Source organism: Coffea arabica, chromosome 11e, assembly GCF_036785885.1.
Source record: "Coffea arabica cultivar ET-39 chromosome 11e, Coffea Arabica ET-39 HiFi, whole genome shotgun sequence".
Taxonomy (NCBI): domain Eukaryota; kingdom Viridiplantae; phylum Streptophyta; class Magnoliopsida; order Gentianales; family Rubiaceae; genus Coffea; species Coffea arabica.
Window position 1 is genome coordinate 57,370,762 of NC_092331.1, and position 24,143 is coordinate 57,394,904.

General features: G+C 35.1%; 2 protein-coding genes across 3 annotated transcripts; one reads left to right on the forward strand and one right to left on the reverse strand.

Annotated features, from left to right (window-relative positions):
- Positions 1–378: 378 nt before the first annotated feature.
- LOC140021551 (phosphate transporter PHO1 homolog 1-like) lies at positions 379–5,848 on the forward strand. 2 transcript variants are annotated; one of them, XM_072072647.1, is made up of 13 exons: positions 379–874; positions 1,060–1,360; positions 1,627–2,035; positions 2,144–2,192; positions 2,295–2,366; positions 2,663–2,792; positions 3,588–3,711; positions 3,806–4,052; positions 4,158–4,307; positions 4,450–4,602; positions 4,707–4,985; positions 5,233–5,369; positions 5,522–5,848. In XM_072072647.1, exons 1-13 carry the CDS (start codon positions 650–652, stop codon positions 5,610–5,612), a joined length of 2,367 nt encoding a protein of 788 aa, XP_071928748.1. In that variant the 5' UTR covers positions 379–649; the 3' UTR covers positions 5,613–5,848. The 2 variants fall into 2 exon arrangements, with proteins under 2 accessions (XP_071928748.1, XP_071928749.1); XM_072072648.1 differs by having other exon boundaries at positions 379–865.
- Positions 5,520–7,810, reverse strand: LOC113716942 (F-box protein SKIP23-like). The gene is made up of 2 exons (XM_027241499.2): positions 7,639–7,810; positions 5,520–7,340 (listed from the first exon to the last, which is right to left on the reverse strand). Exon 2 carries the CDS (start codon positions 7,186–7,188, stop codon positions 6,499–6,501), a length of 690 nt encoding a protein of 229 aa, XP_027097300.1. The 5' UTR covers positions 7,189–7,340; positions 7,639–7,810; the 3' UTR covers positions 5,520–6,498.
- Positions 7,811–24,143: the final 16,333 nt, after the last annotated feature.

The window sequence follows — 24,143 nt, forward strand, 5'->3', positions numbered from 1 at the left end:
GCACCGGGGATTCTGCAAGCCTTGATTTTCAATACTATACTCTTAAATATCAATTCATCGTTGGATATTGAAATAAGTGCTTTAAACGCTTATATTGTAACAATTCCAAATATTTAAAATATAAAGCACTACCATCATTGAGAGATATGCATTTTGGGAATGATTCCCTAGAGGGGTGTAGAGTTTTCCAAATATAAGACATTTCAAAAAATTATTGGGACATCCACCTAGAGCATTAAAAAGATAATTCTTTTTAAATGCATCTTCCAGATTACTTTATCTAAACAGTAAGAGAACCATACACAGTATTATACGTTATACTTTAAATTTCCAGTGTCTCCAAGATTTCCATAACAGCATGCTGGCTGAGAAGTCACCATATCGGGCAGGAAGTTTAGTAAGGCTCCCGGGGAAGCGAATCGCACTACTACTGTTTTTTCCAAGTGGAAAGAGCTAGGATAATATAGGTGTAGAGGATATTACAGAATGTGCTCTTGGGCATCCCACATCAAATTCCTTTTTCTATCCATAAATATTTGATCACAGGCTCAAACTTGAATACACTCACTGCTAAGCAGCTAGCCTTGCCACATTCATCACTTCATATCAAATTTGCTCTAAGAAAATCGATCGCCTCAATCGAGTCAAGATGGTGAAGTTCTCTAAGCAATTTGAGGGTCAGCTGGTCCCTGAATGGAAAGAGGCTTTTGTAGATTATTGGCAACTCAAGAAAGACCTTAAGCGAATTCATCTCCTCAACCCTGAAAACACAAGTGTTAATAAGCAGCCAAAACAAGAAAGTTGTTTCTCCTTCTCTTCTTTAAGAAAGTTTTCTTTGCTTGGACATCAGCAAAGAGAACACAAGGTCATTCAAGTACTAAATCTGTCCCTCCCTGGATTTGTCTGTCACATTTTTCATCTTCTTGTCCAGCGTTATGTAACTGAAAAAGCAACACATTCACATTTTCTTGTCGAAGTTCAGCTCACATGCAAAATGTGACAATCCAACAAAGAAGAATTTAACTTTAACGTTTACTTGTTCGTTTCCTTATTTATCAGGTTCACCGAAAACTTGCGTCCTCAGCAAGCAAGGGAGATATGTACGAGACTGAATTGCTCGAGCAATTTGCTGATACCGATGCAGCAAAAGAGTTCTTCATACTTCTGGACCTTCAACTTAACAAAGTGAACCAATTTTACAAGGCGAAAGAGGTAGAGTTTCTTGAGAGAGGCGACTCACTGAAGAAACAAATGCAGATTCTTGTAGAGCTCAAAACCTTACTCCAGGATGAACGTGCTAAACGGTCCTCTGCTCAAGATTCAAAAGAGGACGTTTCAATCTCAGGCACCATTTCTTGCGGTATATCGACTGACTCCATCTTGATTATATGCATCACAGTACATACATGCAAGACAAACTTGGAGATAAATTAGTCAATCACAATTTTGTATATCATTTCCTGGATTAAGTAGTATTGAGACATGCAAATGCTAAAAGCATTCATGATTCAACTGCTGCATAGTCCATGCTTTTCCGTTTTATGCTATGGGACTTATGAAATTCGTGTTATGCTTCCAAGATTTACATTGTCCAACTAAAATTTTGATCATATTTATTGGCCACAGATGAAGAATCTACCACAGACAAGGCAGAGCAAGAGAAGGGGCAGGACAATCCAACAGATGAGTCTGATAAAAGCGATGTCCAATACGAAGACTGTTCAAAACCAGATGAATTGTCCAAATCTATAAGTTCAAAGAGAGTAGATGGCAAATTCAGGAGTCTTTCGACTCGTGTTATCAACTGCCAGGGGAAAAATCTAAGAATTCACATTCCACTGACAAATCCAACACGTACATTCTCAGCAATAACATATCTACTTTGGGATGATTTGGTCAATCAATCATCCAAGAAATATGGTGTAGAAGGAAGTAGACTGCACATAAACAAAACAAAGCTACATCATGCTGAGAAAATGATCAGAGGAGCTTTCATTGAGCTCTACAGAGGATTGGGGTACCTCCAAACTTACAGGTAATTATTTTACTCAATTACATTGAATTTACCACTTATAGTTTATGATCTAATTTGAAAGAAGTATCTCAACTCATTTTTAACGTAATTCCATTGTACTTTTTTCAGGAACTTAAACTTGCTTGCTTTTGTGAAAATTTTGAAAAAATTTGACAAAGTAAGTATTGGGGTTAGCCCTTATAGTCATATGCACTTGTATCTTTTTCTTTCTTTTACCTTTTTTGGTCATTGACAGTAACTTTATCAAACTTTTTTATAGGTGACTAACCAACAAGTTCTTCCCATTTATCTAAGAGTGGTCGAGAGTTCGTACTTCAACAGCTCAGACAAGGTAAATGCAAAGCCAAAATGCAGCACTTTCTAGTAAAATATCTAGTGAAAATGAAATTATTGCTGCATGATGGAGCAGGCTAGCAACATGTCTGTGATAGGAAGATGATTGGTTGTGGGGTATCAGCCATCCCATTCCAGATTATTCTTAGACAGTGTTAAGTGGTCATCTGCTAGTAAAGTGCATTTCCACACAAGCAATGGTCTAAGATTTTTTTCTATCTAGCTAAGATATGCTTGTCTCCACTACATTTTCTGAAACAGAGAAAATGTCTAATTAGTTTCTGTGATTAACAGGTTTTGAAGTTAGCAGATGAAGTCGAAGAAATATTTGTTAAACACTTTGCTGAAGATGACAGAAGAAAGGCCATGAAATACCTCAAACCTACACAGCGTAAAGAATCACATTCTGTGACGTTCTTCATCGGTAAGTTTCCTCCCTTTTAACTCGATCATAAAAGAAATTAAAGCAGTATTACAAAAGAGATAAATTTTCAAGATAACATATATAATTTGTTTCCTTTATTGAATCACTTGTCTTTTGTTTTACATGTCTGATTAGCTAGTGTTCATTGGGGTCCCATTTGATACAAAAGAAACAAATGCACAAAAGTTGCAACAAAATAAATGGCCTCTAGGCAACTTGACCTTGAATTAGCGACTAAATATCGAACAAAAAGTTCTACCAGGGTCCACATTTTGGAGATGGAGAGAAAGAAAAGGTGCATATAGGTCACCATCAACTTATTGACCACAACTTTTGAACCTCAATAGGACCCTAGTTTTCCCAGGGTAATGCCCTGCCATATATTCTGAGACTTTGATGATGACATGTACTACTAATGTTGAGCATTTACCTGACATGTCCTAGGAAATAACAGACTGAGGCTCCAATTAATTGCTTTTTACTAGGAGTGTGATCTATCACACACTTCCAACCTATGGTCGTTTGTAGATTAGTAACCATATGAAGCCACTCTCTTTCATCAGGCTGTTTAAGGAGGTTTTGTGCATCGAACAATAAACTAGTCTGGTTATTGTGAAATTTTAGATAAATTCTCAATATGGATAAAAATCATTTCATTAAATCATCCATATCTCCTAGAAAAGAACTTAAGACCATCATTCTAGTGCTGAACACCAGTGTAATGGATTATAACATGTATGACACCAAATAGTGGAGGAGATTCCAACTAATCTACTCATTGTTTTGGATGATCAGGATTGTTCAGTGGGTGTTTCCTTGCGCTATTGATTGGATATGTCATCATGGCTCATGTCACGGGAACGTACAGACCCAAATCAAAGACAAACATTTACATGGAAACCGTCTATCCGGTGCTTAGGCAAGTAAATACTGATCCAAATTTTATAACTAATTAGTCTAAATATGCTTCCAAGATCCACTGATTAACATGAAAACTGTTCACATCCTTGCAGCATGTTCAGCCTCCTGTTTCTGCACTTCTTCCTGTATGGATGTAACATTTTCATGTGGAGAAAGACCCGTATTAATTACAGCTTCATCTTTGAGCTGTCGCCAACAAGAGAACTCAAATATAGAGATGTGTTTTTGATCTGTACCACGTCAATGACTGTTGTAGTAGGGGTCTTGTTTGTACATCTGTTGCTCATAGCAAAGGGTTATAATGCTCAAATTCAAGCAATCCCAGGCCTTCTACTATTGGTAAACTTTTTAAAAATAAAAAAAATATACCGTGATAATTTAAACAGTACTTCTACATTTGTAATTTCTCAAATCAGGCAGTTCACAACGATGCTTTTCCCGTAGGTTTTTCTATTAGTGCTGGTGTGTCCTCTCAACATTATCTACAAATCAAGCCGCTACCGCTTCCTTTGTGTAATAAGAAACATCATTTTGTCCCCTCTGTACAAGGTGGTCATGCTGGATTTTTTCATGGCTGATCAACTTTGTAGCCAGGTTAGATCAGCTAATTGTGTCATATGCAGCGACTTTTCTCATTAATTTACTCGAAAATTGATTTTGCCACACTTAAAAGATCCTATGTACTATGATCATCTCTGCTCTATCAACTGAATCTGTTATTTTCTAAACCAATCAGGTACCGATGCTCAGAAATCTTGAGTATGTAGCTTGCTACTACATATCAGGAAGCTACAAAACTCAGGACTATGGACTTTGCATGAGGAACAAAAACTATAGAGACTTAGCCTATGCAGTTTCATTCCTTCCTTATTACTGGAGAGCTATGCAGGTTAGAACATAAATACAGAGGGCTTTTTTGAAGTTTTCTATTCTGTAATCTTTCAAGAATAGATTAAAACCTCATTATTAACTTATGATGATTCTACTTGGCAGTGTGCTCGAAGATGGTTTGATGAAGGACACACAAGCCATCTTGTCAATCTTGGAAAATATGTCTCAGCAATGTTGGCTGCAGGAGCCAAAGTAGCCTATGAGAAAGAAAGGAGCAGTGGCTGGCTTTGCCTGCTTGTAGTCATATCTAGTGCTGCAACGGTGTATCAGTTGTATTGGGACTTTGTGAAGGACTGGGGTTTGCTTCAGCCGCATTCCAAGAATCCATGGCTAAGAGATGAACTAATGCTGCGGAGAAAGTTCATTTACTACTTCTCCATGGTATCGTTCTACTCCTCCCCTTCGAGATTCGTCCCTCAATAAGAGAATAAATGAAAAAACTAGATAATATATCACACAACTCGTAGGAAGACACCTGGTATAAGAAGACAAAGATCCACATATACAGATAAATTGATCATACAATCATTTTAGCAATGGAATAGCAAATTTCTACAGTTGTTTTCTATTGAACAAATATCACTCTTCTTTAAGATTTTGAATCGTTGTTATTGCTAATATTTCGTAGGGATTGAATCTTGTTCTCCGATTAGCTTGGTTGCAAACAGTTTTCCACTACAATTTTGGAAATGTAGACTACAGAGTGACGGGGCTACTTTTGGCTGCCCTGGAAGTTGTTAGAAGAGGTCATTGGAATTTTTATAGGTACGTATTCAATTTTACATATATTTGGTCATTTGCATTCATGTTCATCCACTGGGTGATCAGTTTACGTTATATTATCATGAACCTAATGATACCTGTATTCCCTGCTGCTTTACTTGAGATAAGAATTTCCTTTCTTTTTCGTGGCACAGGTTGGAGAATGAGCATCTAAATAATGCAGGCAAATTTAGAGCTGTCAAAACAATACCACTTCCATTTCATGAAGTAGATGATCAAGACTGATTGCCCCATTGGATGGACTACTTGGAAGCCAGAATCAAAGAATTTAATCCAACCTGGCCAAATTGCTGGGAGGGGAATTTATTACTTCCAGTTGATAAGTTGATGTTTCAACATGTCAACTACTCTTTTTTCTTTTTTCTTTTTTTTTTTCTCTTCGCTTTTTGGCCGGGAAATTTATACCTGTACACAAAATTTTCCCCATCTCAATAAAATCAATAACACCTAGAGTTTAGTTTTGTCTTATGAAAACCTCCATTGTATATTGCACTTGAATTGCACGTGTGTCCGGAGCTATTTGATTGTAATGTAGCTAATGCTTGAAGCTACCAGATGGGAAGGCCTTTTCTACCTGTTGCTTTACTTGAGATAATTTTTTTTTTTTTTTTTGTACAAAATCCTTAATTTAGATTTAACCTTGTCCGATGGATAATGTAAGAATTTTGATACATATGCATGTGCAAATGCATGCCAAAAAAGAAAAAGAAAAAGAAAAAGAGTTTAATAATATAGTTTAAGTTTTATATATCTTAACTTGCGAGGTCAAAAACATTTATCTGAAAAATTAATGCCCAATACAGAAAAAGGGTGAAATTTGCATTCTTAAACCATCATTGATTTATAATTTACACCCTCAAAGCATTAATTATAGTACATTGGTACCTAAATGACAGATGTCGAATCTGTTCAATAATAAAATCTACTCGAGAAAAATATAAATTTGTGTATAACAATGAGCAAGATCATTTGCACAAGAACTGGGGGAAATTTGTTTCTTTTAGATCAAGATTTAATGGGGGATTTTGAATAATTAAAATAAACAATTAATTCATACTAAAATAACTAAATCAAAGTACAAAGTGAGCAAACCAGCTGCTGAAACTTTAGTTTACTGCAACTTTGGCAGTATCCATTCTGCTGGTGGCAAGTATGACAGTGATTGAGGAAGCTCATAATGTTTCCCTATTTGTCCACTCTCTAAATGAAAGATTCCCATGTCAGTAGCTTCATAAGGAGCATCAGGATCCCTCTCTGTGCAGTCATCTGTGAAGTATATACAATTTGACTGGCAGTTGCGGAAACCAAATGCTGGGATGCAAATAGAATGGTTGTCCCCCACAAATAATGCAATATTAGGCAAACTCTTGATTTCAACCCATTCCGGTTCCTCCTCCTCATCACTTGAATGCTTCCTTGTCATTCTATAAACCTTGAAACCCACCGTCACCTTATAGTTGATATCATCAATTATCGCAAGGTACCGTCTTCGGACCAATAACAGACCTCCGTCCAAAGATTCAACCAGATAAGACACATGAGAGTATTCAGTAGGCTGTGATATCAAATATTCCACACAAGGACCTTCATAGTATTCCACCTCATCCTCACCCTCACTATCATCTGATGAATCATTACCTTCATAATCAATAACTAGTACCTGATTCCTAGAATTCACTGCATATAATTGTTCTTTATGAAAATAAACCTTATTCTCACACAAACTATACAAATTCCAGTGTTCTTCCCTTCCTTCTTGAGGGATCATTAACATTGGGACCTGCTGGTTGATGGTTTCCATCCGCTTATGTTTGTGATCAAGTGTAACAGAAAGCCATGACTTGCAAACAACGCAAAATCGGATGAAATCAGGGAGTATTAACTCATTCAAAATCACACCAAGAACATCCCTTTGCAGCTCTGCCCAACTTTTACATTCTCCTCCTCCGGGATCTGTTGACAAACTACCCGCCATAATTAACTAAATTGTCTCAAACCACCACACAAAGTTCTCGCCTTTTATCCCTAGACTAGAAAACCCAAACCAAATTTTGGCAGAAGAAAAGAAAACAACAAAGGACCAAATAATATAGGCAAAGAATCCTCCAGTGCAGCGAAAATCTAGTAAAGGAAAACATATTGCAGGAAGAAATCCACAAACCAAATCTCAACAGGAAACGAAAAACAGTCCCAAATAAAGCTAAAATAATACGGAAAGAAACAGATTTTTACGCGATATATTTACACGCACCTGATTGGAGTTTTTCAGATTGGTAATCTTGGTTCAATTGGAATAGGATTATGTAGGTGGATTGAGCTTCGATTGAACTTCAAAATTCTGGGAAAAATAAGGTTTGACCGACTCGGACAGAGTTAGAGTCCGACACGACAGCACGCGTGTTTGAAGAGTAACTTCCAAAACTAAACTTCCAGTGGACCGGGCTTCGTGCACACCTTTCGTCGACGGTCTGCAGGCCTGACGTGTTTATTCTAGAGCCCAAATAGGTTTTTTTTTTTTTTTAACTAGAGCCCCAATAGTTAAATTGCCAAAAAGACAAAAAAAAAAGAAAAAAGTAAAAGAGGAAAGCAAAATATACTAGATAGGAGTTTATTTGGATGATTTATTTGAGATAATTACTGTAACACTTTTTGTGATGTGATGTATGTGAGATAAAAAGGTGATTGAGAAGGTAAAAAGGTGATTGAAATTTTGTGAAGTAAATTATTTTATTTCAAATCTTGTTAATCCAAACACATTGTCATAAAGTTGTTTGTTGAAGAATTAATCTTGATCATGACACTGTATGATTACAAGGGAGATTTTATTTGGAGGATAGGATTATTAAGAGAGATTGTTGGTTCAATTTTTCCTAACTTACATGCCACCTGCATCATGCTGGATATCTGCCACATTCAATTTTTTTGCCCTTTTGTATAGAGTGTGTGATATAGAGGTATAAAAGAACCCTCTGTTAGGTATTATGGTCAGAGTTGATATCATCTAAGCACTTTCTCAGTTAACTATTTCATGTGAATATGAATTTTGATCATGGATAATTCGTATTTTAAATTTCTTGTTTGCTTTTGTAGTTACATTTTAGATTTTTTTTAATAGTTAAAAAGTTAAAATTTATAATCCACCAAAGGAAGTTTTGATTATTGTCTATTTTAAAGCAAACAAGAACAAGACCTTTAAGCCTTTAATAAGTTCTATCCTTTTGCTTTTGTTATTCAATCATACAAATCGAGCATTTATTAGGGTTCTTTCTTGGAGTTTTGGACAAGTAAAACTCCATTGGAGGGATGATTTAGGAAGGGAAGAAGAGATGCCTTACAAAAAGGTTATCTTGCTTGCTTATTCACAACCATCAGATTACATTATCATATATAAAATTACCATTAGATATGCGAATTTTTGCTATCCTCATGAACATATGGTTATAACAAATTTTTGTTTTCACTTTTGTTTTCATCTGTTACTTTTTAGCATTTACTCAAAACTTCTTTCAAAATCTACCTTCTGTTCATATGCATTATCACTTGGAATTAGTAATTGTAACTTGTAGTTGCGTGGACACCTAAGCACTCTTTGGGCTTTTTCTTTCTCAGGGGGAGGGAGGGGAAAAGCAACAAAGCTTAAGTTCGTAAAATTTTGCAAGAGAAATGTTATTTGTACTCCCATTTTTGTTAATCGTACTCCCACTATCATTTCTATCATATGGTTTTCATTTATTAGACTATATGATAAAATAAATGGTCAGAGTGCAAATAATATTTCTCATTTTGCAATAGTAACAAAATATATATCAATTAATAATGTCAATTTTTCTTTAAAAAAAATAAAATATTACTTGAGCCAGATAGTGACGGTATGGATGGCAATGAGGCGGGGTTGGGCCGCTCCCTGCTTCCCTTGCCTCGGCCCGCCCCGCCCTGCGTCCCACATGGGTGCCCCTGTGGGGTTAATAACAATTTATCATATAATTTTATTATAGTTAAATTTTAGCAAATAATCAAGTACTAAAATATCAATACATCATCAAATTATTAACTATTGTGATTTCACAATTGAAATCCATAAAAATAATCAAACAAAAGTTATTTGAATACAATTCAACGTGTTGAAACAAATAGAACTAAAATGGTCAAATGTTCACTTTTAACACAAATACAATTACTAAGTCATTATTGTGTTTTTTTTTTAGAAATAAAAAGTGTTGTTGTGTTAAGTATAATTATAAATTTAGTATAACTAATTAATAATTGCTATTATTAGACATGTATAATTATTAGTATAATTAATAATATCAATTATATTACTTATACTAATATCCATTATATAATACATATAACTAATAATATCATTATTATAAGTTTGTAACTAATTAAATTAAATAATATATACATATAATTATATCACATATATATTAATTTTTTAGCAAGTGGCGGGCTCCTGCCCTATTTCTAAACAGGGGGAAAAAATTCCCCCAGGCTTCGCCCCACCACCTGCCCCAACCCCTGCCCCATTAGCTCCCCCTGGGGCAGGTGCCCCTCAATTGCATCCCTAAGTGACGGACGCAGGATTTTGACTTGGGGGCAAATAGACAATTAAAAAAATATTACAAATAAAATACACAAACTTGAAATGAAAGTTCAATAGTCTATAGCTAACAAATAAATATTTGTAATAACAAAATATGCCATAAAAAGTAAAACATGAAATTAGACTCTCCACTACTTTATTTTCCATCATTACGAGGCATATGAAACTAAATGACTCAATCGGAGGAGTTTCTTTAGGATAAGTCACATCTTCTTTATTGGGGATCGTTTTCGCTCGAAAAAAGAATCAATTATTTTTAGAGGCATTTTTATTTTGTTATCTTATAACATGAAATATTTATAATATAAGCTTGACTATAAAAGATAAAATTAACTCATCGGCCAAAATCATACAAAAATTAACTAATTCTATAAATCACATTAAGGCTATGCAAAATGAGACTAAAGTTCTAAGATACAAATTAAAATAAGAATAATTGACAAACTAATAATCATCAAAAATTTTTAAATGACAAACTTAAAATAAGTATAAGTTCCAAAGAATTAACGATTATGAATTAAAATATAGTTGGAGGAATTGCAAAGGGGAAAAATTTAGACTTACTTTAGGAAGAGTAGATGCTTGAAATGAGTTGAACGAAATTGGGATAGATCAAAGATTGATGTGTGGTTGATCAAGAAATTTGTTGGCTTTGGAGTTGGCTTCTAACTTATACATAATGGTACATCGATCGTTCTTTTTTTTTTTTTTTTGTTAATTTCAAGTAGAATTTGCTTTTGCCCTTTTTTTTTTTTTTGAGAAATAAAAGAGAATCAAATATTTACCTAAGGTTCTTAAAAAGGTTAAATGGGTCTAGCCCAGCTGACCCCTAAAATGTCTGCTTTGCAATTGATCACAAAAGATCACACATGTATTCGATTGAACGCCAAGATTTATTAGGAAATCCTCACGTCGGTTTCCTTTTATGTAGAAATATTGAAAAGTGACATGGATACTTCGAGAGCCACCTGCTATGTCACATACGCGAAGAGGCATTTCACACTTATTGTTCAAATAATCCACTACTATTTTAGAGTCAACTCCGAAATAAATTTGTGAATGCCTTTCTCTTTTGCAAGTTGAAGACCGACAACTCTCATGCTCCAAAGTCCCGCAACCAAACTTGTAGAAGCTCGCTCGATTTGGTTTTGCTTGCATGATGATGGTTAGACGTGAACTGGTTTTTGCTTATATGATAGTTAGACTTGCAATGTTTGGCAGCCTAAAAAAGAAAAAGGTTATTACCTTCTGTTGTTTGAGAAGAATTTTGGTAAATACGGATTCAAATGGCAGCTCTTTAAATATTCTTTTTGAAAATAATAGCATAGTGCTCTTTTTAATGTAATATACATAAGATAAAACAAATATTTGAAATAAAATCATGGTTTCTCCAACCTAGAGATGTGAACTAGTTGCTTTTCTCTTTTTTTGCTTTCTTTTTTGTTTTGTTTTTTTTTAACTTTTACCCTTTTTTGGAGCTGTGGTCATGCAGGAAATCAACTTGTGCAGACACTCCAATGTGAGATCAAATCACCTAATACCTGACCCATACCCATTAGTATTTTGACCATACTACACAACTCGTTTGAATGGGTTTCCTTTAATATTTTTCAAATTCCAAATTTCACAGGTGATTTGCACAAAAAATTGAAACTAGACCTAGCTATGTTCTAGCTAATAAATCAAACAAATACAAGTAAAAAGAACCTTTGTTCGATTTCGAAGAGGTGAAGTGTTACTTTCTGAACTGAAGATTATTCCTAAAATAAAAATCACTCTAGAAGGACCCGCCTCCTGCCCCGTGCCCCGCCCGGGAAAAAAAAAACACAAACATAGCGCGCGCATACCGCCCTAGGTGTCATAGCGGGAAAATCAGTGAGGTCGTTGAGAATGCAGCATATTGGCTCTTTAATATTCTCACGTATCCCTTCCCATGCCATACATGCATACAAGTCTCTCCGCTCCATTTCTGCTTCCTTTCTCCCTTATTTGATTCCCATCTCAGATTCTTTCTTCTTGGTCCTATCAAAACTCTCCCAGTTGCATGTCAATCGAGAGGGGCAAAGGTGGTTATACTCTCTGATAATAATCACTACAGCTTCATGTGCTGATTATGATTTTGCAGTTTATTGTCCAGGTTGGTAATTTTTTCAATTCTGATTGGGTTTAAATTTTCTTGATGCTTCCTCTAATTATCGAATGTAGTGTTCGTTGTTGTATGGTTTCTTGAATTTAGTTTGACTCTTATCTTACTTTGCAGCCTTTTTGCTTGAATTTTCTTAGTTTTTGGGTAATTCCATCTTTGCGTAACGAAGAAATCAGAAAACAAGAAAGACAAAAATGAATGGGAAAATCAAAATGAATGAATGGGTTCCAGATTTTGTTGATTCTCGTCTGATGTTATTTACTGTTAGAAAATTGGCTTAATTTCTTTTAGGCAGTTTTTTGTTTTGTGTGAAAGTAATTAATTTTCTAATTGATTTTAGTTACTTGAAGTAGTAGCCAAAGAATATTCTATTTAGTTTAGGATTAGAAGTTATTTCCTACAAGTGTAAGAATTAGAATTGATTTTCTATTATTATTTGGTATTTTTGGCCAAATAATATTTTCTATAAATAGGTAGGTTGACATACTATATGAGAGACACACAAGGGCATACAAGAGGTGACATGTAGCCTTATACATGGGGTGGTGAGAGAGAGTTCTTGGGAGATGAGAAATGGTATACAAGGGTTGGGTTTGGGTTTAAATTGTATTCTTGTATAGGATTTTCTTCTCATAATAAAGAACGAATTTTCTCTTCGTGGACGTAGGCTCTCAATGGTGGAGTCGAACCACGTTAAATATTGTGTGTTGTTTATCTTTCATACTTGTGGCTTGTTTCTCATTAAATTATTGTGCACTTGATGTCTCAATAGTTATTTATTCCGCGTTTGGATCTTAACAAGTGGTATCAGAGGTTGGTTGCGAGACTGAGCTACTCACGGGCAATAGAGCAAGGTTCATGGTTGGATCCTGGTTAACTATTGAGATCAAATGAATTGGCGACTGCTACTAATTGAACAATTTAATGGATGATATCCTTGTTTCAATGGCTTAGCAAGAAGCATTGACGGTGAAGGATGGAAAATCGAAAAGTATGGAGATACTTGACGGTGAATCTAGGCAGGTGATTCAAGAGTCAAGAAAAAGGTAGAATCTAATGTTGATTTTGGATATGAATCGGTGGAGACTTTCTCACACATCCAACGGTTGATATTTCATCTCAGTGGATTTTAGATTTTGATTATATTTTTTGGGTGGTGTGGCACGTGTCCCAAAGAAACAAAGAGATCTAATTTCATGCGCCAGAAGACTCTGATAGTTACGAATTTTTTTTTTAGGTGGAGTTTTGAAACCACACATGGTGAGATAGTCCTGAGGATGGGAAGAGATATAGTGATTTTACCACTTGGTTGCCTCAATAGTTAGGGTTAAAACTCACAGAAGGGGATCCCGGATTGCAAGTGGTGGTCAGAAAAAATCCTGTAGAGGGAGACGGTGAATTGAGACACTTTCTCACGAGTCAACTGGATGTTGGACTCGGAGTAACTACACATGTTCATTTGCCGATTGAATTAATTTGGTATCAGTACTGTATTGATTCGGGTATGTAGTTCGGTACCATATTATTTGGTAATTGAAGGCAAATGATTGTTAAAAGAAATTTTCGCCAATGTGAAAATTTATTAGAAAATTGGCTTAATTTCTTTTAGACAGGTTTCTTGTTTTGTGTGAAAGTAATTAGTTTCCTAATTGATTTTAGTTATTTGAAATAGTAGCTAAGGAATATTTTATTTAGTTTAGGATTAGAAGTTATTTCCTACAAGTGTAGGAATTAGAATTGGTTTCCTATTATTATTTGGTATTTTTTGCCAAATAATGTTCTCTATAAATAGTTGGGTTGGCATACTATACGAGAGACACACAAGAGCATACAAGAGGGGACATGTAGCCTTATACATGGGGTGGTGAGAGAGGGTTCTAGGGAGATGAGAGATGGTATACAAGGATTGGACTTTGGATTCAAATTGTATTATTGTATAGGATTTTCCTCTCATAATAAAGAACGGGCTTTCTCTCCGTGGACGTAGACTCAATGGTGGAGTTGAATCACGTTAAATATTGTGTGTTGTTTATCTTTCATACTTGTGACTTGTTCTTCATTAAATTGTTATGCACTTAATGATTCAATAATTGTTTATTCCGCGTTTGGATCCTAACATTTACTTATAAAGGATTCTGGTTGAACTCTCTCATATGTAATTTGCTTTATTTCTCTTTTTTGTTATGGAAAAACAGAGGGAAGAATTAAGGGGAAGTAATCATATAAAGATTGGATTTCACCTATCGAAATCAAGAGGCATCCAGGTTGTAATTTCTTTATTCTTTTTTCATTTTTTGTTTGATTTATCAGTTCTGATTATTGTTTTCTTATAAGTTGGAATATGTTCTTTGTATTTTAGTTTGATCTTTTCTGCCTACAGGCTTTAATTTCTTAATTCTCTGGTTCATGACTTTGCAACCCTGGGAAAAATCAGAAAACAGGAAACAAATAAAAGAAAGGCAGAAAGATTTAATTTTCTCTATGTGTTTTTAAGTTATCTAGATGCTTTAAAAAAGAAAAAGAAAAAGAAATTCAATGCAAATTCTAAATGGCCTCTATTACAGTCTTTGATTTGTCCTTGGAAAGAAAATTTCTTTAGCTTGCTAGACATCAATTCTTTCTGGTGTGCTCTTAAAGTTTGGATTGCCCAAGTCTTGTTATTAACTGCAACTTTGCTCGTTTCAATTAACTTTAGATTTGCTGTTTCAATAGTTCTAAAATTGTCTTCAGACTCGTTAATGTCATCTAATTTGTTTGTCCAGAGATGGGGAAAAAAGGAAGAATGATTAAGAAGGGTAAGCATATTACATACAAAGAACATGGCGGCTTCTTTGATATCGATGGGCTGTGCAACATATGCGAACGCAGCTGTGGGAACCATCAAGCCATGATCAAACATTAGAAAGAAAAACACAAGAACTACAAGGATTTCTGCAGTCACAAGAAGTGTTGTCACAGATTTGAAAATTTTGATGCCATGAATGCTCACAAAATAAGGAGGCATTCAGGTAAAAAATTCCAGGGTCTATCGTTAATCTGTTCTGTGTCATCCTTGAACACTATAAGTGAATAGAAATGAACCTTTTAATATCTTTTGTCATTTTAAAGTTAACAATCTATTTTTTTTTCATTTTGTTGGTATTCTTCCAGAAATATGGCTGCAGGATTTTTTAGCATTATCATGGATAAACAACAGGGGAAAGTGAAAGATGATAGCATCTTTTGATTTGGCTATTTTAGCTCAAATGCTTAATTGTTAGGTTTGCAAAAATTGTGCTGAAAATAGTAACTTTCTATAAAAAATTTCCCTTCTATTAGTGCCCCATTTTTATTAGTGTCTCCATATTGAGGACCAAAATTGCATCAGTATCCAATGTACAAGGACAACTAGAACATATCATATCATAATAATTGTCACCAGAATCACTTCCATTCATTATCCTCAAGTTTTTTTTTTTTGTACATAACCGTAAACCTTATTTTCACACAAACTATACAAATTCCAGTGTTTTTTACTTCCTTCTTGAGGGATCATTAACATTGGGACCTGCTGGTTGATGGTTTCCATCCGCTTATGCTTGTGATCAAGTGCAACAAAAAGCCATGGCTTGCAAACAACGCTAAATCGGATGAAATCAGGGAGTATTAACTCATTCAAAATCACACCAAGAACATCCCTTTGCAGCTCTGCCCAACTTTTACCTTTTCCTCCTCCAGGATTTGTTGACAAACTACCCGCCATAATTAACTAAATTCTCTCAAACCACCACACAAAGCTCTCGCCTTTTATCCCTAGACTAGAAAATCCAAACCAAATTTTGGTAGAAGAAAAGAAACCAACAAAGGACCAAATAATATAGGCAAAGAATCCTCTAGTGCAGCGAAAATCTAGTAAAAGAAAACGATTCAGACGAAGAAATCCATAAATCGAATCTCGACAGGAAACGAAAAACAACCCAAAGAAAAAGATAAAATAGTATGAAAAGGAACAATTTTACACCGTATATTTACACGCACCTGATGGGAAGTTTCTAGATTGATACTTCTTATTTCAATCGGAATGGGATTACAGAGGTGGATTGAGTTTCCATCGAAATTCAAAAATTTTTGGGAAAAATGTTTGACGACCGTTAGAGCGAAGTTCGATGTGACAGCACGTGTGTTTATTCTAACTTCTGCTGGGCCGGGCTTCATTCATTCTAAGGCCTGGTGTGCTTATTATAGAGCCCAAATAGTCAAATTGCACGCACAGACATGTGTGTGTGTATTACTTAAAAAAAAGTAAACTATACTAGTAGTGAGAAGTATTTCTTGTGATTATGAATTTTGATCTTGGATAATCCCTTTTTTTCAGATTTCTTGTTTGCTTTTGTAGTTACATTTTATATTTTATTTAAGGATTAATCTTCTATACACTGACAATGTATACACTTTCACCATTAGATGTATGACACATAATTCGAATTTGAATTTGAAACTCAAATTTTGCATATATGTGTCGTATATCCAACCATAATAGTATATATACCATCAATGTGTATAATATTTACTATTTATTTAATAGCTAAAAAATAAAATTTATAATCTACTCGAGAGCAGTTTTAGCTGATTCTAGTTATTTTCTATTTTAAAACATACGAGAACAAACCTTTCAAAAAGTTTTTAGATTTCTTTAAATAGTTCTACCCCTTTTATTTATTTAATATTATTTATTTTCTGTCATGCAAATCAAACAGTTTTAGTAATTTTTTTGTTTTTTTGTTAGCTTATTCACTAGTATCAGAATGCATTATCATATATATTTAGAAATACCATTTGATATGCGTATTTTTACTATCTTCATGAACATATTGTTATAAAAAGTTCTTTTTTCACTTTATTTTCTTCTATAACTTATTAACATATACTTAAAACTTCTTCCGAACTCGAGCTTTGGTTCATATGCATCATCACTAGGAATTAGTAGAAATCATGCCACCAGTAGCCTCCCATGTTGTTGATCCCGGCGAATGGAAGTGAGCAACATCATAATTTATGGAGTGTTTTTGAGGATAATAAGGTATATTATTGTCTGTTACCAATTTCGTTCAACAAAAAGTGTTGTGGTTGCTCTTACGACTGTTGAGCTTTTGCTGAAAAAGATTTAGCCATCACATTGATTAATCCCTTTCCTGGGAAGACCATACAGCTTCCTCCTGTAATGAAAATCCCTCGTTTTGATCCTCCTTATGATAAGAATGAGGAGAGTTCGATTGATGAGAAATCCCTGACAATGATCTGGATGAGGAGAATAAGGGTTTAGTTTGACTCGAAAACTTGATTCATAAGGTAGTCTTATCCTGTAATCCTTATTTGCATCCAAACGATTATATTGTTGTTGCAATCCATGGAATAACACCCATGGTTGGATTCATAAGGTCAGAAGAACAATCCTGGCAGTTTGTACCTGTTATTAATATTCAATTTTAGAAGGGGAGGTTATATGCTGTAAATTGTTACAAGAAGCTTGTTGTTGTCGACTACTTTTCTAGTAACGATTCATCAGGCAATGGGAATTCTGTGGTGATTCATCAGATAACTGAAATTATGGAGATGCTACTTGTGAGGATGAAGATGGTAGTGAAGACAGCTCACAGCTACGATGGTGATGATAGCTATCAAGGTGATGTTTCAATGGAGCACTTGATAACACAACATCCTACACGTTGGTCTGAATATTCTACAATGTTACATATAGTTGAATCATTGGACAAAGAGCTACTATTAGTCCTAAGGGTTTATCTCTGGATGGAGGATAAAACTATGACTATCAAGGAACTATGATTTTCAAGATTTATAAGCTAAAAATTGATCAATCCAGGCGGGTTGAAATCCAGAGTCTGGGCAATTCTACATTGTTTTTGGGCGTCAACTACTCTATGTGGATGTCTGCTACTAGTTTTCCAAATTGTAAGCTAAATTCTATACACTTTACGGATGACAACATGAAGGGATATCTTAATGAGCCTTATGAAGCAATTGACATGCGAGTTTTTCGTTTAGAGAATAGGCAGATTGAGAAACATTGATTGAACCTGTATATGACCATACCTAGCCCATCTTTAATCCTCTTTTATTAGTTGTAACTAGGGCTGCAAACGAATGGAGTCGAGTCGAGTTTTGGACTTATCAAGCCGAACTCAACTTAATAACATGTAAGCTCGAATTCGAGCTCGAACTCGATGAGTCAAGAGATTTGAGCTCAAACTCGACTCGACCAAAGAATAACCAAGTTCGAACTCGAGTCGACAAGACTCGCAAGTTTTAGCTCGATTTCTGGCTCGCGAATAGCTCGATTTGTGAACTTGTAATGTAGCTCAAATTGTTGGCTCGTGAGCAGCTCGTCAGCTCGAATTTCAAGAAATTAATCTAATAAAAACAGTATTTTATCAACTTATTTCTAACCAAATTATGAGCATAATAATAGTCTACAATTCATGGCTACAATTGATCATAATTTTTCATATGATCATAATCGAAAAAGGCCTACAAATTTTTCACTAAATACAATCATAAATTTAAAAATATATGCCACATAAAAGTCTAGAATTTAAGTGTCCAACACTTCACACAAGTTCAACATTCTTAGTCACAAAGTTCAACAACGGAAAGCCGGCTAAGAATTCTCCATGTCTCATTTCCAGTTTCTAGCAAGTGAGCTGTCAAAAAAATAGGCAAACATCAGGCAATAGAATAAGTCAAAAAACTAGCCAATATAGCCAACATAGTAACAAATCATAATATCAAGTTTAAGGCTGTCAATCTAGCCAAAATCAATAGAGTTTGCATTTGCCTCCTAATGTTTCATTACAGAAAGTCATAGATAGATAATCATATACACATAAGCATACAAACTTGACACTTCAATAATAGTAAAAAGCATATGCCATTCACCCCATTTAGCCAAAGGAAAGAAAACAAGATCACAAATAAATCAAGGTCAATTATAAGTCTTACTACAAACTAAGTACAATCATTGATTCATGATCACATTTATAATTCCTTAATTCATTATCATGAGCCCATCCTTAAATTATAAACAGCCAAAAAATACCATAAAACTGACCCAAAAAATTGCAGAAAAATCAGCCATGAAAAAGGGCAAAGCCAGCCAAAAAACTTCCAAAGAACCAGCCTAAAGTCTGTCCAGAATTCATCACTTGAACAGTCCAAACAATCAATTAAACAACAGCTAAAAAATATCTAAGAAAAGAGAACAAAAACAGCCAAATAACTTCTATTTCAGTTGCAATGAAACATCCAAGAAAACATCTCACATGAAATATAAAAATCATATAAAACTAACCTCCAAATAGATAATATACACATATTAAGAAACCAGCAGCTAAATGGATGAAGAGACTAGTAGCCAAAAATTTTGAGAAAACTACAATATAGAATATAGATTACCTAAAACATGAAATAACTCAAGGAACATGCAATAAAATCTCTTGTGCTAACTTCATTTTCTGCAAAGTAAAAAATAATAATACAGATCAAGATTATACCAACTATAAAATACATTACAATAGATGAAATAGTAACTTGCAACATAATTATCTTCTCCCTTTTCTTCACCTCGTGTAGCCTACGACACCAATCCCCAGCACACATCAACATTTTTACAGTCTCTGGAGCTAAAGAAGCACGGTAGGAGTCAAGCACTCTAGTTCTAGCACTAAATGTCACTTCCGAAACTACGGTGCTGATAAGTATGGCTAAAATATTAGCAGCCATCTTAGACAAAATTTTGTATTTTGTTGTGTTTTTCCATCATTTCAAGGCATCTAAATAGACAATATTCAGACTCGACTTCTCTGTAGCACTGAGAAGACCATCTTCAAAATAGGTTTCAGCTCATTCTTCTTTGATTGAATGAGTTCCACAGTAACAATATGAGATAGAAATTCACACATTCCCGTAACATGTGCCATTATAGAAGATGAACTACTGCTACTCTTGCTAATTGGATCATTTGTCACTACTTGAGAGCTTGCTCCAGAATCTCTTCAACTTGAAACATGTATCTTCACATACTCGGCATATAGATCATATAATGCTTGCTGAACTTTGTTTATATTCACTTGCATTTCATACGGAGGATATATCAATGGAAAGTAGTAGTTTATGACTCGCATCTTGAGTCTAGGATCCAAGATGGCTGCTATAGATATCATTAGGTTACACTCACCCCAATACTTGTCAAATTTCATCTTCATCTTCCAAACAATTAATCGAACAAAGTTGTCTTCATCATTTGCTTTGCTATCTAAAAGTGTTTTTATCCCCACAAACTTCATTTAAATATAAATTAGCTGTCGGGTAATCACTCCCAGATATTATATGAGTCGCATTTCAAAAAATTTGTAAAATATTGCATACCTTTTCTACCTTTTCCCAATATTTTGTGGAAGGACAAAGAGTATAACTTGGCTCTCTGTCTTTGAATCTCGAGAACATCTCTTGAAACTTGAGAGCACAAGCTAGCATCTCATAGGTTGAATTTCACCTTGTTTTGCAGTCATAAATCAGTACTTTTCCAGGCGATCGCAGCTGGTGTACAATTTTGGCAAAGGTCAAGCGCCTCCCTTCAATTTTGTTTATAAACTCTACACTTGCCCTTATGTCATGAATTATTTCTTGGATCTCACTAAGACCATCTTCAACCATTAGGTTAAATATGTGAGCACAACATTTCACATGGAATAACTTTTCTTTGGTTAACAAACACTTGTTTCTCGAGAATGTGTCCTTCAAACATCGTAATACAGAGTCATTATTTGACGTGTTATCAACTGACACTATATAAATTTTGGTCTCAATACCCCAATCCAACGTGCATTTGTAAATAGCATCTGCAATGGCAATGCCCGGACGTGGAGGAGGGACATGCACAAAGTTGAGGACTTGTTTTTGTAATCTCCATTGGGTGTCAATCCAATGCCCAATTATAATCATGTATTCAATCTTTTGGTTCTTGGATTTTCAAAGATATGTGGTCAAGCTGATTTTTTTGACCTTATTTAACAAATTCTTCAATTTGTGCTTCTCTTTTTCATACACGGAAAAATAATCTTTCTTGTTGGACTGATTTTTTGCCATTCGGGCATTTCCCTTTTCATCATTAAGTTGAAGCTATCTTCCTTTTCCACAATTGAAAAGGGATGCTCATGCATAAGCACCTACTCAGCAGCGCTTTGTCTCATGGCAGCCATGTCAAACTTGCCAGTATGAATGAAGGAATGAGCATTTGAGCTAAAATCAGCAGCTGAAAAATTAAGTTTTTGCTAGCGTGCCTCTACTATTTTAAGTTTGTCCAATCGTTTACCACAATTCTTCTGATGCCTTAACAAACTTGAAGTTGTACCGGACTTCGGCTTTTTGAATCTAGCTTGGCAATGCTTACACTCTGAGTAAATTATTTTTTTAGGCCCAATTTCTACATCTTTGAAATCATCCCATGCCTCAGATTTTTCTGGCTCTCTTTTTCTTTTTAAAAGCATCTAGAGTATCACCTTCAGTAGCCCCTTGATTTGAAGTTTGAACAGGTGCTTGTGTATCGCCTTCTAACTTCTCATCTTCACTTTCTAATTCTTCATCGCCAAGAGAGCATTCTAGCTCTTCCTCATTGTCATTCCTACCCTCCATATCAATGCTAGTCACGAATCCCCGCAAGTACCTACTAGATGTGAAGACACATCTGGGGCAGACTTATCCATATTATGATTCAACTATGAACAAAGGAAAATAGCAAAACATGATTAGATAATCATCTTTTACTCTCAAACATTCAATACTATAAAACACATGAAACTAACGATTTTGTGGTTTTTTATTCTATCAAATTTTTCATGTTAAATCATCCCAAGCAGCCAAATACGAGCTAAGAAAAAAAGTGCAAAAAACCAGTCCAAACAGTTTATTAAACAGCCCCAAAAAAATAGCAAAAACAGTCTAACAAACCATGACAAAAGATTGCCCAAAACACCCTTAAAACGCAGGAAAGAACTAGACAAGAAAAAGGACCAAACTGGAGTTGAATGGACAATTACGAATCCTCATGTATACAGATGACAAAACCATAGCCTTGCATTACACATGGCCTATGGGCAACTACATACGCAAAGATTCCTAAGAGTTAAAAGAATTACTTTGAACATCCAACCAATTATGACATCTGCTTACTAGCTCAAATGAGATGATGACTTGTGTATGAACTGATTCCCATACAACCAGCAATTAAAGGAATGCTAAAGTTACTAGTCCTATGAACTCGAAGCAAAGGAAAGACAGTTCTAGCTTTAATAAAAAAAAATCACAGTAGCCTTGGTAGCATTTCTTATTGTCCTAGCTAATTCAGCACCTCCAGGATCATATGGAAAACTTGATCCTAAAGCTTTGTAATCTTGAAAATTTCCAATAAAGATACTAAATTTCAATCACACCATTGGATATATCACTGTCTACAACATAAGAAACTCAATTATGTAACTTTATTATGGATTTTGAACCTGTTCAGATATTTTTGACAATTATAACAGATTCTTGGCAACTCTGATTTAGGAATGGAAGTATAGGTTCCAGTAAATTGAAGAATGGCATTTGACAATTAAAGTAATATTATATGCCTTTCCCTTGCTAGAGCAATTGACTTAGAGATTAAACTCTAGCTAATTAAAGAGGATCATCTCATGTCACAATTGCTTAGATAATTTTTTTGACAAAAACAAGGATGACATTTCAACAGGAAATTTAGGAACATGCAAAAAATGGCTTGTATCAAAAGACAGAAATCGTGATTGTGGAGTAATTCCAGAAAAGTTCATGATTGTACCTTAAATTTCATTTTAAGTTGCTCAAATTTCATCTCAAGTCTCTTGCTATATAATAGAATCAACCAAAAAAAACCTAAGAGGTTGAGGGCCAAAATCTTACAAATGCTTGAATCTTTGATTTACAAGTAAATCAACGAAAATTTAACAAATGAGAGCCAAAAACAACCATACATATTTTGGATCTACCAAAAATTTGTCTGTGAATCCCAAGAAAAAAGAAATCCGTCATCACAGCAGCACCACTTCTGTCTAGCCTAAATTGAGAACAACACAATAAAGGACACGTATACATCGATGAAGATGCAACTAGAAGAAGCAAAAGAAGGGGATGAAGATGAAAAAATGCATATAGAAAGAGCAAGGCCTCAAGCCTACTACACTTTTTGCTTATTTGCGCGTTCCTTCCCTCAACCGTGAGTGTTCTAAATGTAGAAATTGAAGCTGCTCTTGAATCTTATTACCTGCAAACCAACCGAAGCTGCTCGTCTCCAAGCTGCTAATCGAAGCCTTGTGAAGCTGGTGGTGCCGGTGCTGCTTAGCTGCTACTACTTCTAATCTAAAGCAAGCTGACAAACGGGAAGGAAGATTAGGGGCTTAGGGCTATGGAGTGTTGGCTTTTGATTGAGGGGTGGCTGTGGTGGTGGCCGTGGTAGTCACTGGTAGACCGCAGACTGGTGGCGGTAGTGGCTAGGGTTCAAGGGTTTGTGTGAGAAATTGTGAATGAAAGAAAGATGCGTAAGAAATCAGAAATGAAATGCAACTTGTGGAGATGAAACTTTTGGTCTGATTGCTGAATCATAACTTAGTAATTAGTTATACAAATAGGGGTATTTTTGTAATTTCACAAGGCTTGTTGAGCGGCTCGACGAGCTAACAAGCCTGGGCTCACCTGACTCAAATTCAACTCGGCTTATAAACGAGCTGCTCGAGTTCGACTCGAGTTTGAGTTTGACCGAACTCGAGTCGAACTTTGACTCGAGTGTCAGGGTAGCGGGAATTAACACTGTGACGATGACGTTTTGATGCAACTAAGTAGCATATAAGAATAAGTAACATGGTGTCGTTTAGCTAATCATTTAGTGAGACGATGTCGTTTAGCCAATTAGTTGAGTCGGTGTAGGAGCACATGCTCC

Excerpts from the sequence above, each read along its gene's own strand:
- LOC113716942 (XM_027241499.2), bottom strand. The coding sequence starts at position 7,188 with ATGGAAACCATCAACCAGCAGGTCCCAATGTTAATGATCCCTCAAGAA.
- LOC140021551 (XM_072072647.1), top strand. The coding sequence starts at position 650 with ATGGTGAAGTTCTCTAAGCAATTTGAGGGTCAGCTGGTCCCTGAATGG. Across the intron at positions 875-1,059 it reads GAGAACACAAGGTCATTCAA|GTTCACCGAAAACTTGCGTC; the intron begins GTACTAAATCTG and ends CTTATTTATCAG. Across the intron at positions 1,361-1,626 it reads CTCAGGCACCATTTCTTGCG|ATGAAGAATCTACCACAGAC; the intron begins GTATATCGACTG and ends TATTGGCCACAG.